Genomic DNA, 19,542 nt, shown 5'->3' with positions numbered 1-19,542 from the left:
TTTGTAGAAAAAGAACTAAGTTCGACTGCTTATATTATTACTATTTTTCGACCAAAGTAGTATGAATAAAACCGAATAATGAGCTGATACATTACTGTTTAAAAAACCATGGCAAACATTAACGTATGTAACTAGAATTTGAAGTTTTAAGTTGGGATTCTTTACTTTAAATCATGCTACGTAATCCTTACGACACTAACGATTATTGAATAACAAAAAATACAAATAACACCTTAATTCCGCTTTAATTGGTAAGAAGCGATTATCTGTACGAGTACCGGGTAAACAATTTAAATGGTGCAAAAATAATATATAGAATAAATGGTCCAACATTAATTAAAATTTTTAAATTAACGATCGACTAAATAAATACACTTTGTTTTGAAAAAAGATTTCATTCATTTAGAGTAGAAATCATAGTCTATGTACCAGCATTTTTTTTATAAAATAGGACTAAATCAATTTGTGATATAACTTATAGCTCACTTGTTGAATTTTGCTGATAGCAACAAAGATTAAATTACTCAGATGGGCAGACGGCCATTGATTGGCTTGATTAACCAACTCAGAACATAATATCGTTCGGAGGAAAACAGAGTCATCTATTCCTCAGGTGTTACATATATTCATCATGTGTTATTTTGCTCTTATCTTTCGAGCGAGAGGTTAACATATAGCTTAAATCGCCAAAGACTTAAGATAACACAGTTCCTTTCAAATCTTACATATGTATATATATGTATGTACATATGTGGCAACTTTTTTTGATCTAACTTTTTAATTTAAATACAACATTATTTTTAATAATATTAGAAGGTCTGTAAACAATGAAATTTTTCGAAAATAATATACCGTTGCCTATGCAACCCAATTTGGTACTTACAAATTAATGTTTACTAATTATAAGCCTTGTTTTTCTATAAAAAACACAAGACCCGTGAGGTCGATCCTAGCAGTCGTAAATAGCCTTCAGTTTTGTTGACGTGTGTAGGTGGCAAATTCAATACTTATCGCTTCATAAGCTATTATCAATTATTGTAAACTTTATACATTAGAATTAATTTTAACTATAATCAGGCAACAGGATTCACTTATTATTGGTTAAATTAATAATGTAAAAACTAATAAAACGTCATGATTTGTTAAAACCATTTTGAAGAAAAGACTTTTAACGGAACACCTTGACAAAGTTGGATCGCATTGCGAGTCCCGCCCTCGTAGAGTAAAAGGGAATACTAGACGGTGAAAAGTATGTATGAAGTAGAAAGAAGTGTTTCCGACCGTATAAAGTATATATATGTATTCTTTATCAGGACTAATAGCGGAGTCGTCCGTCTGTCCGTCAGTATGAACGTCGAGGTCTTTTGAATTATAAAAGCTAGAAAGATCAATCAAGCATACAGATTCCACAGACATAAACGCAGCGCAAGTTTTTTGACCCATGTTGCCACGCTCAGAAACCGATATTTTTATACCCGTTACTCGTAGAGTAAAAGGGTATACTAGATTCGTTGAAAAGTATGTAACAGGCAGAAGGAAGCGTTTCCGACCATATAAAGTATATATATTCTTGATCAGGATCAGTAGCCGAGTTGATCTGGCCATGTCCGTCTGTCCGTCCGTCTGTCTGTCCGTCTGTCCGTATGAACGTCGAGATCTCAGGAACTACAAAAGCTAGAAAGTTGAGATTAAGTATACAGACTCCAGGGACATAGACGCAGCGCAAGTTTGTCGATTCAGGTTGCCACGCCCACTCTAACGCCCACAAACCGCCCAAAGCTGCCACGCCCACACTTTTGAAAAATGTTTTGATATTTTTTCATTTTTGTATTAGTCTTATAAATTTCTATCTATTTGCCAAAAAACTGTCCTTCGCACTTACACTAGCTGAGTAACGGGTATCAGATATTCGGGGAACTCGACTATAGCGTTCTCTCTTGTTTTTTCTTCTATTTTTATTTACAATCTGTCTTAAACAAGTATGACAGTAAGTAAATTTTATAATTAAGCTTAAATTAACAGAGGCAGTAGTTATCCATTAAGCCCTACTACATACTCTATGCATAACATGTTTTATTTCATACTTAATACCTGTCAGGACGATCTAGCACGTGAAAACTTTTAAGTCTTTTGACGTTGTTATTATTATTTGCCTAACTTAATATGACCTAATATTTTTGTTTGGTAGCGTTGTAGAATCTCAATATTTGAGTTGCTGGCAGTACACCAAAACTGTATGCCATAAGTCCACACGGGCTTCAGTATAGCTTTGTATAAACGGACTTTATTTTCCAGAGTGGTTGCAGATTTTCGGCCAAGCAACCAGGTCATCTTCAAACTTTTTAAATTTATTTGCTGGGGCTTTGCTTTTATGTGGTTTTTCCACGTTAGTCTGCGATCGGGGTGCAAGCCTACTTTATGCAATTACTTTGTGGGATTGCTGATCCATTAAATGACACTTCTGGGCAGTCACCTCTTCTTAATGCAAAAGTTATTTGCGCAGATTTCAGGGCGTTGACTTTAATTTTCCAAAGAAGGAACCAGCTTTCCATAAGGCGTAGCTCTGCTTGCAGGAGTTGTGAGGCTTCCTCTTTAGATGAGCTGGCAGCTAATATTATTATTATTATTATCCGCGTATGTTGCCACAGTGCAGGTATTTGTTACCGGCATATCGGCGGTGTTCAGGGTGTATAAGGCAGGTCCTAAAACGTTTTCTTGTGGGACTTCAGCTTTTATAAAATGAATGGACGAGTATTCATTTTTTTGTTGCACGTAAAAGTGTCTATGGGTTAAGTATGACTTTAATAATAAACAAGAGAGAACGCTATAGTCGAGTTTCCCGAATATCTGATACCCGTTACTCAGCTAGTAGAAGTGCGAAGGAGAGTCTTCAACACTGACAGTTTTTGGCAGTTTGTGGGCGTAAGAATGGGCGTGGCAAAAAGTTGAAAGTGTTGTTATGCTGTTGTTTCCTATGCATCTGTACAGTTCACTTCCCTTCGGATTGGCCAATTTGCCCCACCAGGGGTGCTTAGCATTGAAGTCGCCTCCTACTATAAACTGTGGTCCAAGTTTTTGAAATTTTCTTAATATCTGCTTTTTTAAGAACAAATCTTGGGGGAAGATAAATTGCTGTTACAGATACGTCCGCATGCATACATTTGATCTTGACCGTGGCAGCCTGCATAGCATTTTAATATAGCTGCGCCACCATGAGCTGGTGAAGTGTGTTTCGAAAACTAACATATTCGTTTATTCGTTTTATTCGTTTTTATAAAGATGGATATTTTATTTACATGGTTGGAAAGCCCATTGGCATTCCATATTCCTAGGTTGGAATTTACTTGCATAATCTTTTTACAAGTAACATTATCATGTTAAGTAAATTATTAGTAAGTTCAAACTGTTTTTCTAATAGTTTCTCTATTCACTCAGGTGAAGTGTTTGCTTTGCTATTTCCTGCAGCAATTTTGACATAAGATTGATCGTTACTTTGTTGGGTATGTGTTGGTTTGTTAGGCGGAGCAAACGATTGCGGGATTCCTAATTCATTTTTACTCTGGTCTCTATTGCTATTCAGAGGTTTTCGATTGGTTGCTGATTTTTTTGACAAGAGTTCCTAATAAATTCTACACCTTTTGTAGCTGTCGGCGTGTTCTTCTTAGCAGTTTGCACATTTTGCTGGTTGTTCTGTATTTTTCGGGCAGATGTTGCTTGGGTGTCGAGAAGAGCATTTTACACCGCGGTACATTTTGACACAATATGATTTTGTATGTCCGAATTCCTGGCAGCGATAGCATTAAAAGATTTCATTGGGTTTGCGGGGTGGCTCTTTATTGACAATTGCTCGGCGCTTATCAGCAACCACAAACTTATTGTTGTATTTTATGATTGTAACACAAGAAAGAACTGAATTTTAAGCAAAAGCCTAAGCAGGAAGCAGGGACATAGGGTAATCACTAATATGATGAAACGAGTCCAAACCAACGATATTGCCAAAAGAGCAAACTACTAAGGAAGGGAATGCGATCTGGCCTCACATCCTGCTCATCGAATTTATACCTTTATTGGCAGTTGCGGTAAGCGAGAAAGGACTGAAGAGCACAGGAATAATCCCAATTACAGACGGTAGATGGTATCTTTCGAAGATTTTTCCTACCGTAAGGCATTATAAAAAACAAGAGAGAACGCTATAGTCGAGTTCCCCGACTATCTGATACCCGTTACTCAGCGGTTGGAAGTGCGAAGGATAGTCTTAAACACTGACAGTTTTTGGCAATTTGTGGGCGTTAGGGTGGGCGTGGCAAAAAGTTTTTTTGCAAATCGATAGAAATTTACAAGACTAATACAAAAATGAAAAAATATCAAAACATTTTTCAAAAGTGTGGGCGTGGCAGCTTTGGGCGGTTTGTGGGCGTTAGAGTGGGCGTGGCAAAAAGTTTTTTGGCAAATCGATAGAAATTTAAAAGACCAATATAAAAATGAAAAAATATCAAATCATTTTTCAAAAGTGTGGGCGTGGCAGCTTTGGGCGGTTTGTGGGCGTTAGAGTGGGCGTGGCAAAAAGTTTTTTGGCAAATCGATAGAAATTTAGAAGACCAATACAAAAATTGAAAAATATTAAAACATTTTTCAAAAGTGTGGACGTGGCAGTTTTGGGCGGTTTGTGGGCGTTAGAGTGGGCGTGGCAACATGAATCGACAAACTTGCGCTGCTTCTATGTCTTGGGAGTCTGTATGCTTAATCTCAACTTTCTAGCTTTTGTAGTTCCTGAGATCTCGACGTTCATACGGACAGAAAGACGGACAGACGGACAGACGGACGGACAGACGGACATGGCCAGATCGACTCGGCTATTGATCCTGATCCAGAATATATATACTTTATATGGTCGGAAACGCTTCCTTCTGCCTGTTACATACTTTTCAACGAATCTAGTATACCCTTTTACTCTACGAGTAACGGGTATAAAAACCCATCCCTTTGAGTTTTAATCCGGGACCTGTGGCATTTTGCGTAATGATTTGCGTTTAGCAGTAAGAAGTTGCATAAAGAAGGATAGTGCCGTCCCATATACTACATACTATATATACTACCACCCAGAATTGCGCCCTTTTTAACAAATCTCAAAATAAAATATAACAAAATAATTTAACTGAATCTTATTTGCATTTTAAATACTGAAAATTAGTTATTTTATAATTAAAACGTATACAAAGTAAATAATTATAACTACTGTAATTTAAAACATAGAATTTCCTAAAAAAAAAAAGAAATTACATTTAAAAAATAAATATTTCATAAAAATAATTCACAAACAAAAATATTATTTATAAAATATATAAAAATATGGAAACTGTTTATTGAAAAATTGATTTCTTGAAGCACGAAGTGCGGACATAAGCACCGCCACGGCTGGCTCGGGTGTAGTCCAATCAGGTCCAAAACGGTCACCAAACTTGTCTTTTAATAAATCAAATGTGGTACGAGCTGTGTGACACGTGGCGCCGTCTTATTGGAACCACAGCTCCTGGACATCATAATTGTTCCACTCAGGAATGAAAATACCGATCACCATTGACTGTAACGTTATCGTCATCGTCGTTTTAAAAGCCCATAAAGCGCAAAAAAAATTCGCTTTTCTGAATGTAAAAATTTTTTGACATGACCTTAGTTCAAATTCGTCAATTTTATTTGCTGACGGAAGTGCGTTTTATCGCTAAACTCGCATTTAAAAATCGGAAACATCGGCAATCTCATTTTGGGCCCATTTGACGAATCTATCTAGATGATCGTTTGTCTTCAATTATTGCACGAGTTGAATTTTGTAAGCGCACAAGCCAAGATCCTTCTGCAAAATCTTTTATAAAGTTTATAGACACAGATCCAATTCCTGTGCCGGATGGACTCATTCGGGTCTTCTTCAATACTACGCTCTACAGCAGCAATAGCTTCTTCTGAACCGTACGGCATAAAGGGTTGTTCAGGCTTGCGTCTATTTACGATGAATTGCCAAACCAAACTGTGCACTTGACAGCTTTTAAAACTCAAAACGCAGAAAGCAACTTCAGCGTAGGTACTCCTTGGTTTTCATTGATTCCGATCAAGTGTATTTTTTTAATCGATTTTTGAGAAAATCGCAGGATTGTTGTTTACACTGTCAATAAAAAAAACCCGAAACGCAAAATTTTTTATAACTAGAGCTCCATGCCAAACCTATGAACGAACAAATTACGTTTGCCAATCGAATCACCTTCTAAGACCTAAATACATTTCTCATTTATGCAAAATCATTGTGATCGTAATCGTTTTTATTTTATTAATGTTAAAGCGAACTCGAACCCATTTGATAGAGAAGCTAATGCTTAAAAAGCCAATGAGTTAAAGTTACTTGAATGCTTATTATACAGCCTAAATAAAAATTATAGCTTATGTATATAAACATTGAACACTTAATTATAATCAAGAATACATTTCACCGTTTTTAACATAACATGACAAATAAGGTCTTAGTTAATACACAGTTTTCTTTGATGTAAGTACAATTAGCTATGTTTACACAGATTACTAACAAAACTAAATAGGAACTAAATAATCTTGCCTACATTTCGTACTATATTTATAATGCAAATTTCTAATAGTATGCCTTAGTGTATAGTAAAATTTACAAAGGGACCGCAGACAATTATTCGCGCTATAATTATTAACTATATTTACATTAAGAAAATCCCGGAAATTTGCCAAGCTGGGTATCATGGTTTTGTTCAGCGTGCAAACTCACATAAGTGGGCTGTTCTGTTTCCCAGTCGGTAAAATTATTTGGTTCATAAACATCAGCTATAGGTGGCCAGTTTTTTATATTTGATATGTCATGCTCTAGACGCATGTATTTTTGTTTCGACGTGACCCAATTCTTTTCTCGCTGTACTTGGTATTTTTTGAACACCAGATATTCAACCAAAAATGACTCGACAAAAATATGGCAAATAAATGCTGCTGCTCCGTAAGCAAGCATAATGTATCGAAATCTAGTAGGAGGTACAATAAGTTGAAAAAAGGTGGTAACCCAATCGCTGGGGTACACAACCAAATAGACAATAATGCACAAATTTACTATAAATGCTAAACAAAGTGGCCAATTCGACCACAGTGGTTTTCTGTACGGTGCACCCTTGGAGAAAACAAAAGCTAGTATAATATACTGGAAACTGGACATGCAAAACATTGTGTAGTTTTCATAGCAACCTAAATGATCTTCATCCGCAGACTTGAAAGGTTTAAACCACTGCTGCTGATGCAGATGAATCCAACCTATAATCGAATTTAAAAAAATGATTACGTTATGTTTATTAACTTTGCATTTATATATATACTTACAAGTCACCTGGAATCCTGTTACAACAGAAAGATGTAGTAAAAGTGATGCTAATGGCGTGGATGATATTAAAGAACTGAGCGGCACTTGTTCCACCAGGTTTCCATCAAACGATTCCGTTTTACCAAAAAAGAAGGCGAATATCGATATTAGTCCAAGATCGACATAAAGATACTGCTTGTCCGTCAGATTGGAGTCGATGGAATACAAAATCATAACAGATATAAACTGAACTAACGAATAGGCCGCCATATACTTGAAAATACCAAACGATGTGACCAACGCAGCGCGTCCTTCCTTAATGACTTTTAAAACCGCCGAAATTGTTGGATTTCGTGAAGTAAAGGGCGACGCAATAGATGCTTCAGTCTCGCTTAAAGAAATACCAGCATGAGCCACTTTCAGCGCACCACAGTCATTGGCGCCGTCACCGCACATGGCAACGCAATAGTCCAAATTTTGAAGTTCTATAACCAGTGCCTGTTTTTGATCTGGTGACATTCGGGCGTAAATAGAACCTCGTGTTAATAGAATCTCCATTTCCTCCGGAAAGTGATCTTTTACAATTTGCCAGGTTTTACCATCCATTGCAAATATGTATTGTTGGCGCCAGCTTTCGTCTTGTAAGTGTTTTATTCCAAGTTCAGCATCAACTTCTGCTGCCTCATTGTGGGTCCAAGTGTCTGTAGTTTTTACACTGGCCAAACTATCACTTGTCGGCAAAACGCTTTCTGCATAACTGGAGCTCGATTCGTTAACTAATGAATTCGTCGACTCCATACGAAAAATAGTTTTTGCGATGTTCGCCCTGAACTCAGGTGTTTCTCGACCAAAAATGTTACTATTTAAACTTGATTTGAATAGATATGCCCGAGATGTCTTGCTACCCAAATCTAAAGTGTATTGCAGCTTGTAGTGTTTATGTGAACCGTTGTCGACATTACATTCTGCACCGGGCGCAGTGGTATTAGGTTGAAAAATTGCACTGTCACCAAGCGGATCTGCATGCACTGTTATAACTGCTTGCGAGGCACTTACTATGCCACTATCGCGAGCAACGCTTATTGCAGTTAAAATATTATCGCCAGTTATCATTATAGTTCGAATTTTGGCTGAGGTAAGCGCATTTATAACTTTAGTAGTATCTGGTTTAAGGCGATTCTCAAGGATCACAAAACCTAAAAATTCCAAGTTGCTTTCAACCTCTTCCCGAGATAACCGCTGTACTTTTGTATAGTTCATCTTGTGGGCAAGAGCTTTAAATGCAATGGCAATAATTCGGTATCCTTTTTTTGCGAACTCTGATAGTTTTTGCGAATAATTATCTGGTAAACTTTCTGTTGTACACAGTTTTTCTAACATCTCAGGAGAACCTTTGCAATAAACATTGAATACATGGTCACTAAGACAACGAGTAACAACAGACATCCGCTGAAGAGCTGAAGTAAATGGAAATTCTCTTACGATACCATGATCAAAATTCTTTTGAGCTGGCGAGATTCCAACAGTGGCCAGTAAATCGTCTACAGATGATTGTCGCCTAATTTCACTCTTAGATACCGAGTCTGGTTCAGCCATTTCAGAAAGGCAAACTCTAGGCTGTCTTAAAATTGTTGGATAAAGAATACCAAATTTTTCAGTGTCAGGTATGTTATTTGAATCTTCTAGTTTCCAACCTGTAGACTGAAACATTTTTAGATCCAAGGGGTCGCCCATCATTCTGCCGTTTACTATTGTTATAGAATGACACGTTACCATACCGAAAAGGAAGTGATCGTATGGCAATCGGACCAAATTTTTTAAAGGAATTTGAAATTGATTAGTTGATGATTTGGGCACAACACCCCACATATCAAGTCCATCTTCAGTAAGAGTACCAGTCTGGAACAAAGTAATAAATGTATATATGTGTATATGGTCGTCTATTAATAACGTTAATTTTAATATAGTGATTATCTAAATTGAATTATCCTCATTAGTAAAATAATACAATTATTATATATTTTAGTTTTTTTAGCAAACAAATATAATAAAATCAAAACATTTTTAATTTGGTAGGCGTTAGAGTAGACATGGTAAACAAGTTTTTAACAAAACAAGACATATTAAAATAAATAAATAAATAGATATTATATATTTTAACACGTCAGAACTTTTAAAAAAAATTTGACGATTTTTATTATTTTTTTTTTTTTAGAGTTTGATTCGTAGTCTTCGAAATTGAATAACAACTATTCGATTTGACATTATTTCTCGAAAAATAAATTTTTTTTTAAAAACTAGTTATTCGGCACTCAACCGACCGGTCTGTTTCTTAGTAATCGTGATTCAAACTAAAGCAACATTAAATTTCTTTTGAGGTTTGCTATATTATTACGCATATGTATAAATAAAAATAGATCGGAAAAAAAACAAGAGAGAACGATACCCGTTACTCAGCTAGTGGAAGTTCTAAAAGTGGGTGTGGCAACATGGGCCAACAAACTTGCGCTGCATCTACGGGTTTGGAGTCTGCATGCTGAGTCTCAACTTTTAGCTTTTATAGTTCCTGAGATCTCGACGTTGGTCAGATCGACTCGGCTATTGATCCTTATCAAGAATATATATACTTAATATGGTCGGAAACGCTTCCTTCTGCCTGTTACATACTTTTCAAGGAATCTAGTATACCCTTTTAGTCTACAAGTTACTAGTAAATAGGATCTTATAGTTTAAATAACAAATAAAAATACAACATAAAATAATCATTTTAATCGTAGAGCAAATTAAAAAAAAAAAAATATACCTTACGAAAATGTCCGATTACCCTATACAGAATAATATTTTTTAAAAGTACAAACCTTATCAAAGCAACAACAATTTATGCTTCCTGCCACATTTATAGACCTAGGAGAAATGCAAAATATTTCACTAGTCTTTAGCCGTTTTTGTGCATAAAATCGACCGACTGTCATAGCTGCTGGAAGTGCTGGTGGGACTACAATTGTGATAAGGTCCAGTGATTCAACTGCTATTTTAACAGGATCCGTTCCACGCAAGATCTGTACGTACCAATATATAATATATTTTTCGTCTTTATAAACGTTATAAAGTATCCAACTTACTTTAGTAACAAGCGTATAAATAAATCCCATACATGCAATTATTGCCAGAAACTGGATAAATTTGTACGAATCCTCTTCAAACTTGTAGTCAACAGGAGGGGGATACAGAATAGAACGTATAAGCTCTCCTTTTGCCGTTATGTTTCCTGTGTTTATTACAAATGCCAATACTTTTTTGGAGCCAATATAACGAGTCTGAATAACCTTTGTGCCACAAAAAAGTGTATGTCTGGCATGCTCTGTTTTATCAAAAATCAAGTCACGTTTCGACGGTAAAGGAGTTTTGGTCACTGGTACACTTTCACCAGTAAGCATAGACTCATCTAGAATACAGTTTCCAGATAATAAGATGGCATCGCAATGCAGCGTACAGCCTGATGATGGTATTTCAATGATATCCCCAGGTACTATCGCTCGCGTTGGAAGCTCCTTGGACATTCCTTTATGATCAACAACCAAAGCATTACCAGTGTTGTATACTGTTTTTTGGAGCACATCCTGATTCTAGAAAATATATATAGGAATAAAATCTGATAAATTACTTAAAGCTCATATACTTGCCTTTTTCGTTTGCAAAACAGAAACAGTTATACCAAAAATTGACATCAGGAGTATTACGCAAGCATAGTAGTAATAATCATATGTAAACCACAGAATTACAGAAAATAATTGAAAAACGTAGAAAGGGTTAAGTATTTCTAAGAACAGCAATGTCTTCAAATCTCGCAATGGTATAGTTATCTCATTGTCTCCAAAAACAATTCGTCTTGATATCTGTTCATTTAAAGTTAATCCACGCTGTTGGTGATAATATGAACACGGAATATTTAGGTCGAGACCATTTATCCTTTGAAAACTATTTATATTATTATTCCATGCATAGACTAATTGCTTGCAGCGAAATATTCGTAGTGATGAGCATCCTAAAATAAATTGTGTTTTAAATTGGTGCAGCTTAATATGAATGTATAATACGTACTATTGAATTGCGCCGAGCTAAAATGAACAGACAGTTGCAAGACGTTTTCTACATGATCGCATCCTATATGTGTGCTTTCTGTGGTCTGCTGTTCCTTTTCCAATAGTGTCCTGATGGACGTAATCTTTTAGTTTTTTCTTATTGTGGCAATTGGGATGTACTTACTTAAGGTTGCTTGAGTTTAGGACTTCAATTTGATTTACGTGGTACATTTTGTGCTTTCCTTGATAATCCTCGGTTACCAAAACCTGTTCTGCCTCCTCCAATGAACATTGAGAGCAAGTGGCAAATAAATATAAATGACGCCACCAATGTAACACGAGGCGCAATAGACCACAAGTTAAGAAGATACATGCCCAGCAAAAACCAGTTCGCAATATGGAGCGACGATAACCGCATACTTTCATTTGATCCTGCTGATCTGGATTTAATAGCCCAGTACATGGGTTTGAATCTATAAAAAAGTGATCAAGCTTTAAATACTAATAAAAATAATTGTAATAAAACGTTGTCGTGGTATATAAATTAAATTCGATTTCTATGTGCATACCTTTTGAACCTTTGTGGTCTGTCATAATTTGCTTGCAATATTTTTCTCCTACCTATATATGTATGAACGCTTACTTTGGTTTACACGAAGAAATATGTATTTAAATATACAAAAAATTCTCGCTGTTTTACCTTGTAAAATTATATTAAATGTACTGCATTTCACAGTAGAATGACCAATTACACTCTTATATTTAAAACAACAAAAAAATTATATTTGATTTCGATAATCATCAAAGTATATAGTTTAAAAATTTATCTAACCAAACTATGTCTTGAAACTAACATCGGTAAACTGTTAGTTTTTAACAAAAAAAATCAAGACAATTTTAATGAAAAAGTTGTAGCTACGAACAGGTTGTTAAACGCCTAATCGAAAAGGCAACATCAATAGATAAAAGAGAAGTGATAAGAATCCAAAGCGCGAACTTGATATTGTTTGCTCACTTAAGCACTCACACTTTTTCTCTCGTACACGTTTTTTATTCGTTTATATGATTATTGGCCACTTTATAGTCCATAATTGCGCAACTGTTGCCAACAAAAATCGTTTGTTGTAGGAATATTGTGCGTTACTCAATTATTTCTGTAGCTTTACTCTACTAAGTAAAAACATGAGTTTTGAGCCACTTGTACACACATTCAAGTTGGCCATAACAATGACAATAAGAAACAATCATCATCAATTAATGAATACAAACATACACATATATGCACGTACATGTGTAATTCATACAATTTTTTTTGCAGCTGGCATTTGCTGATCAATATGTATATGTATGTATGTTCATATTAATACAGCAACTCTGTCAAACAGATTCGTTGTTTTATATGCATACGTTGCACATGTGTACAAGTATATAAATATATGACAACTATTTAAATTTGTTGTATTTTTATATACTATTTCTTAATGTAGGAAATTTAAAATGTATTCAATAATCTTATCTCGAAATTTATAATACAATACAATTTATAATAAGTCATTTATTTAAAGTTAATTATTTATTTGTTAAAAACCGAAATACCTACCTACACCTAACTTTTCGCTAAGCTATGTACCCGAGCTTATATACCCTTTCAGTATAACAGCTATATAAAGTTGTCTGATGGTGATCAAATTAAAATAAAATCCATTTTAACGAATTAAAAAATCGCAAATTGTTACGCAGCAAGGGTTACCTTTCAATTCAGCAAAAAAAAAACATTCGGCTAAAGCAATTCCTAGGTGCTCTACAACATCGAAAAGATTCATGAACCATTTCGATATTGGCTGAATTGTTGCCGGATAAACTCACGCATGCATTTGATTTGCAAATACAACATTTTTAATTCATTAAATTTTTGGTTTTTATTTTCTTTAAATAGTTTGGTTAATAAATTCTTATTTTAAGACTTTCATGACTGATAAATGTTAAAATGTTGGTGCGTAAATAAAAATAAGTAAGAAATGTAAGGAACTGTGGTTTCGAAAATTAAATTCAAACAATATGACACAATCGAACGCTTGCTGGTTTTTAAACCTATTTGAAACAGCCTGAAACAAATCACGTATTTGTGCGTAGCACCTCTACGTGGTTTTGACCGGTTTTTTGATTCAAAAAGTCTTTTGCTCATGTATACGTGTGTGTAAAGTTTCATGGTTCCTTCGTGTCACTTGGCTTTGTTAATTTCGTATGTTAAGCTTATTAATAATTTAATTAAAATAAACTTCATTTTTGAATAAAAAAATTAGTATTAAAAATTTATGATTAAAATTTCAAGATCTACATAAATCAAATACTACTACTATGAACCGAAAAGAAAATAAATTATTGCAAAACCGTTGGGGTTCAATCGCCGGTTGTATTTTTTTCTGTACGCGGTGTGTAGTAAGAATGCGTCTAACGACATAAAGCGATCTACAAAAAACCTAAACAAAAAGAAACAAATACTGCTGTTCAGAAAGAAAACGAGGATGTATGCATTTGTGGGTTGTTCTTGCGAGTAAAGAGTAATGAAAAATAAACGGTCAACAGTTATTAGCGAGCTAAAAATATGACTGAATACTTACCATCAACAAGTCGTTCTGAGTCTTTAGGATGGAATTCATCAACGCTTGGCTCAAGAACGCTTGATTCGTTTTCGTCACTGTCCTCTTCCTGGTCTGGACGAATATATTTGAGTAATGCAACAGATCTCGCAGGAGTTTTACTACAACCATTGACTAAAATATTATTGTTTACAACTTTTTTTGTTTTATTGCTGGGTTCTTTATCATTTTTTTTAGGCTGTACTAATGCTGTCGCTACATAATGCATTTCAACAGGAGAATGCCACCAGCTCAACTTCAAGATTTTATTTTTAGCTGCAATTCCAGGGAAGTGAAGATCCTCATCCGTATCACCATCTGAATTCCGTAATTTTAGCTCTTCAATGTGATTTGGTAATGACTGTAGCTGTACTGTCTCACTTTGAGAATTAGTAATCTCACAAGCCTTGCTCTGACTTGTGAACATTTCTGAACAATTTAAAATTACAAAGGAAGGCAACTTTTTAGTTCTGCGACAGCTTGAATATACTGTTATTCTTCTTGGTTGTAAGACTTATGATATATTAGTTATAGTGTCAGCTACACCTCTGATCTTTGCCACATTTTTTTCTTGAACAACATAGGGAACAAGCAAAAGAAATTTTTAATATCATTGTAGCGCAGTTTGATCTGCTAAACCTGCTTAAAAATGATGGACGAGGCTTGATATCAAAGCTAAATGGCACATGATTATTGGCTAATAATTTAAAGAGCGATATTTTTCGACGCCGTTGCTTAAATGGCATTCGCGATTGACCAAAAAGATGTATGGTCCGTTTTTCTGTTGCGATGCTTCTTCTGCAGTTGTTTCCTAATCATCCAAAATGCGTAATATACTTGAAAAAAGCTCCTCCGCTTCCCACACGCTTCTCAAAAAAGAATTGCTTGATGTACTCTTTCTGTAAAATCTTCAAGCTTAATCTGGTCCCGCTGGGCAGGACGCCATTTAACTTGTTAAGTGGAAATGTAAATACACATACACCAAAGCACGCATTGAACACATTTCTGTATAGTATCTTACTTTTTTCCAGTTTCTTCTTTATTTCACCTTGATATGAATTCATTACGATACAATCCCCCGGATTAAATTCTTAGTGTGACAGGTGCGAATCGCTTTGCAATGCCAAAGTCTGTGTTCGTATAAATTATGACGTGCTTATTTGGTAAGTAAGAATCGTGAATTTTTCTAACCTGTGCAAAAAAGTATCGATTAAAGAAGTCACGTAGTGAACATAGCTATTTTTTTTATTTTCGATACAATTGGTTATATAATTGAGTATTGTGATATCAATCACTTTATTAATAACACCGTTCAATGGCATATTAATAAGTACACATGCCAATGCATGTATTTGTTTATTTTCTTTAATAGGCCGTTGTTTTTGTTTGATATATTGATAATAGATTTCTGAAACGAAGTGAAAATTGTAAATTTAATTCATCTCATCTTTAATCGTAAAATGTATGCTTATTTTCCTATCGTATTTAACTAATAATTTATTACATTTAGCATCTGTATACGATTTTCCATATACAATATATTATTATATATGTACATGTACAAAGTGAATGCTTAACAGAAAGTTTCCATGGGTTTTTTCGGAAGTTAACCGGGCAATAACAAAGGGTGGACCTCTTTAAAAAGTAGAAATTGCAACTCGACCCAGTATTTCGGTTCTAGTGTGAACAAAATATAACGATTATATCATAAAGCTGTTGTAGCAACAGTAAGAAAACAAGAGAGAGCGCTATAGTCGAGTTTCCCCGACTTTGTGATATCCTTTACTCAGCAAGTGGAAGGAAATTTCATCACTGACAGCTTTTGGCGGTTTGTGGGCGGTAGAGTGGGCGTGGTAAAAAGATTTTTGTCAAATCGAGGGAAATTTACAAGACTAACAAGAATGTGAAAAAATAGGGTGGGCGTAGCAATTAATTTTCTGCAGATCGATTTACACAATACAAGTAAACAATTGAAAAAATATCAAAATATTTTACAAAAAAGTGGGCGTGGCAGTTTTGGCCTGTTTCTGAGCGTTACGGTTGGCGTGGCAAAAAGATTTTTCGCAGATTGATAGAAATTTACAATACTAATAAAAAATGAAAAATTATCAAAACATTTTGCAAAGGTGCGGGGGTGACAGCTATTGGCGATTTGTAGGTGTGGCAAACAAATTTTTTGCAAAAAAAAGTACTAATAAAAAAAATTAAATGAAAAAATTAACGTCTTGATCTCAGGAACTATAAAAGCAAGAAATTTGAGATTAAGGATGCAGAGACATAAAAGCAGCCCAAAGCTGCCACGTTTGAAAAATGTTCAGATATTTGGTAGTCCTGAAAATTTCTATCGATTTGCCAAACTACTTTTTGCCACGCACAAGGCGGCTTTTGAAAAAGGTTTTGAAATTCTTTCATTCAGTCAGTTGCGTCCAATCTAATGCCCACACTTTTGAACAATGTTTTAATGTTTTTGATTTAAGTCTGATTATTATTTTATTATCACTTTCAAAATTGTGTATTTTGAAAAAACGACTTAAGTGAAAATGGAGTTTAAAGTTTGTCGATAAAGGAAAGGCTGATTCAGCCCCAGTCACTTCCGCAAGGCATCTCTTCCACAATTTCGAGAAATAGCTTTTGAAACTATGACACAATATTCTGAGGCAATATACCTATCAATTAAAATGAAAAAATTAATTTTTGTGTCCAAAGGTAGTTCCCCAGTGTTATCCCCAAGTGTTATATCTCGCAATATATAACTGCAAAATCACATCGGACCACTCTGAAGTGTTTAATGCTTATTAAAAGACCAGAAAAATTCGATCACAGGCTGACGTCGTATCAAAATCTATTGTACAAAAATTGCTAGTGCTCCTACTTAATATCCCTTGCCGTTGTACATGATTTTAACGTAGTCTAGCTTCATAATCTATTGCTTTATATCAGAACAGCTGTTAGTTAAGTTTTAAGTTTAATACATTTTAGTTAGTCTCCGCATCAAAGATTTAAAAAAGAATAAATTTCCAAAAAAAACTTGTTTGAGAAAGTTTTAGAATAGCTTTTGCAACAAAGTGGTAGCCCATTGTTCATATTATTCCTTATTTCCGTTTATTGTATATATTTGTTTTAAAAGAATCTTGCACGTTTGTGTCACTAGAATCGGTAACTTAAGCCTAACTTTTTATAGATCCCGAGATCTCGAAGCTCATATACACACTCGGACAGAAATGATCAAATTGACTGGTCTTGTATTCCTGATCAAGAATATATACATATGTATGTACATATGTACCCTTGACAGGGGAATAGTAGGGTCTCTGTTACATATTTATCTAGTATGCCCATTTATTCTACGAGAAACGGGTTTACCATTTTTATAAAAGTCATTGTGGCCTGCCAACTTGAGATCCATTTTTGAAGCTTCTTTGTTTCGTTTTAAATTTTCTTTTTCAAAAATACTTCATTTATTGAAAAACGTTAAATAATTTATAAGAAATAATATTAATGTATTCCAGCCCTGTATGCCTCTGCCTTCCATCCTAACATCATTATCTGGCTTCGGCTTAAAGCAAAAACTATTTAATTGTATTAAACACTTAAAATGGAAGGTATACGTAAACCAATATGAAGACTCCATTTATAACTCAATTTATATACGTAGGTTTTCATAGAAACACACGGGAATGGCTAGATCAAATCCACTGGTAATGATGACCCCACCTTTAAATCAGTACAAAAAGCTCTGGAACTTCGTTTGGTAACAACATTGGCTATAAGTTTTCTCATCTAGAGTGTTACAATTAAACTACTCACATTCATTAGGTATAGGTTTGGTGAATTATTACCCGTAGTTACAGGACGCAACTTCATGGGTATGAGATTGTACTTCATTGCCATTGACAGTACCGGTGCTCTCATCGTTCAGCTAACATACAAACGCATTTCTGGTTGAAAACTACTAGCACAAAAACATAAACATCTATGTATGTATGGAATGTAAAGCCATATTTAGATGGTAACTAAAAGAATTGTACTACAAATTATTTTAGTTAGCTAGAGAAAATAATTATTTCATTTAAATTACGCCAAAATTTCCTTCTTCATTATTATGCCCTTATCATCAACAACATTTTATTAAAACTTTTAACTTTCGTGACATAACATACAATCAATCAGTCTATATTTGTATTAGATACATATATATGTGGGGACAATATATATATATAAATATTTGTACATTGTATCTAAATTCTAGAATATTTATTTATTTACATTATTTTAAAGACCAAGTATTGTCCGGAATATATATGTGGGGACAATATATATATATATAAATATTTGTACATTGTATCTAAATTCTAGAATATTTATTTATTTACATTATTTTAAAGCCCAAGTATTGTCCGGAATATATACTAAATGTCTTCTAAGGCATCGTAAACTCAAAGCAACTTCACATGTACGTACTTTAAACAAACGAAATTGCAGCAAGGTTGATGTGTTCACTAAAATGAGAATTCTTATGTTGGCTTCACCATACAGATACCTATCCTTTTATCGATGGGTTTTAAAACAACTTTCAAATGCACCTAAAATCATCCACATTTGGCATAAAATATTCAAACAGCTTTTATACACTGACGGTTTCTTATGTGTGTCAAGCTAGCGTCAATAACGGAGCGAAAAATTTGGGACTATGGTAACTTTTGATGCCCACATTGGAGGTCTAAATTATCAAGGTACAAATAAATGTATGTTTTTCCCCATTGTTATGTGTTATAACATTTCATATAAATAAAAAGTTATCTTTCATAATTTTTCGTTTTTTGTCTTTTCGAACATTTTTCAACTAATACATACAATAATAACCCAGAAATGTTTGTTTTTGACAGTTACAAATTCAGAATGTAATAAGAGAGGGAATACTAATCAGCAAAATATATACTGAAATTAGTAGTTTAATTATATATACTTATTCAGGCATGCTCCGGTAATCGTAATTTTTTTTCGAGTTCGATTTGGGCCAAATCGTACGATTTAGTTTTTAGGTGCTCTGGTTTTGGCAAAATGTTTGCTATCATTTTTCTATTGGAATGTTTCGTTTCTCATCGCTTCTTGCTGCTCAAACACCTGTTTTATTTTATTTGTCAAAATCAAACAACGTGAAAAATGTCTTTTATATATGCAATTGCTTGTTTTGAAGCCAAAAGAATGCAGAAATTGGAGGGCTTGAGAAAATCTAGAGCTGCTACCTTCTTCACAGTTTTAATTCCGATGTTCGCAATTAAATTATAGAGCATTATTTAAAAACAACATTGTTGGCCCTCCTTTAAATTAAATAATACATTTTTATATTTTATAAGTATTTTTATCTGCCTTTTTCGTTTCACCAACAGTATGGCAACCTTCCCGATAGCTTTTGGCGACGTACTTATCGACCCCTTACCAAAACGTAAATTTTTGTGGGGGG

The 19,542-nt window shown here is 34.4% G+C and overlaps 1 protein-coding gene and 1 long non-coding RNA gene across 4 annotated transcripts; one reads left to right on the top strand and one right to left on the bottom strand.

Annotated features, from left to right (window-relative positions):
- Positions 1-6,293: 6,293 nt before the first annotated feature.
- LOC120454883 (polyamine-transporting ATPase 13A3) lies at positions 6,294-14,505 on the bottom strand. 3 transcript variants are annotated; one of them, XM_039640470.2, is made up of 8 exons: positions 14,061-14,505; positions 11,624-11,912; positions 11,459-11,568; positions 11,041-11,402; positions 10,480-10,983; positions 10,216-10,416; positions 7,378-9,256; positions 6,294-7,311 (listed from the first exon to the last, which is right to left on the bottom strand). In XM_039640470.2, exons 1-8 carry the CDS (start codon positions 14,503-14,505, stop codon positions 6,719-6,721), a joined length of 4,383 nt encoding a protein of 1,460 aa, XP_039496404.1. In that variant the 3' UTR covers positions 6,294-6,718. The 3 variants fall into 3 exon arrangements, with proteins under 3 accessions (XP_039496404.1, XP_039496406.1, XP_039496405.1); XM_039640472.2 differs by lacking the exon at positions 14,061-14,505 and adding an exon at positions 12,467-12,660; XM_039640471.1 differs by lacking the exon at positions 14,061-14,505 and adding an exon at positions 12,009-12,158.
- Positions 14,506-15,109: 604 nt separating this feature from the next.
- Positions 15,110-18,032, top strand: LOC122756534. Its single transcript, XR_006356517.1, has 4 exons — positions 15,110-15,241; positions 17,588-17,680; positions 17,734-17,829; positions 17,895-18,032. It is a non-coding gene; the product is annotated as an uncharacterized LOC122756534 (long non-coding RNA).
- The last annotated feature ends 1,510 nt before the right edge of the window (positions 18,033-19,542 follow it).

The sequence above is a fragment of the Drosophila santomea genome, chromosome 4 (genome assembly GCF_016746245.2).
Source record: "Drosophila santomea strain STO CAGO 1482 chromosome 4, Prin_Dsan_1.1, whole genome shotgun sequence".
NCBI lineage: Eukaryota > Metazoa > Arthropoda > Insecta > Diptera > Drosophilidae > Drosophila > Drosophila santomea.
The sequence above is the reverse complement of the archived record's forward strand: the minus strand, read 5'-3'. Positions and strand labels throughout refer to the sequence as shown.

Coding starts and splice junctions, on each gene's coding strand:
- LOC120454883 (XM_039640470.2), bottom strand. CDS start 14,505: ATGTTCACAAGTCAGAGCAAGGCTTGTGAGATTACTAATTCTCAAAGT. Junction 11,569..11,623: donor CTAAACTCAAGCAACCTTAA/GTAAGTACATCC, acceptor TACGTCCATCAG/GACACTATTGGAAAAGGAAC. Junction 10,417..10,479: donor TTTATACGCTTGTTACTAAA/GTAAGTTGGATA, acceptor TGGTACGTACAG/ATCTTGCGTGGAACGGATCC.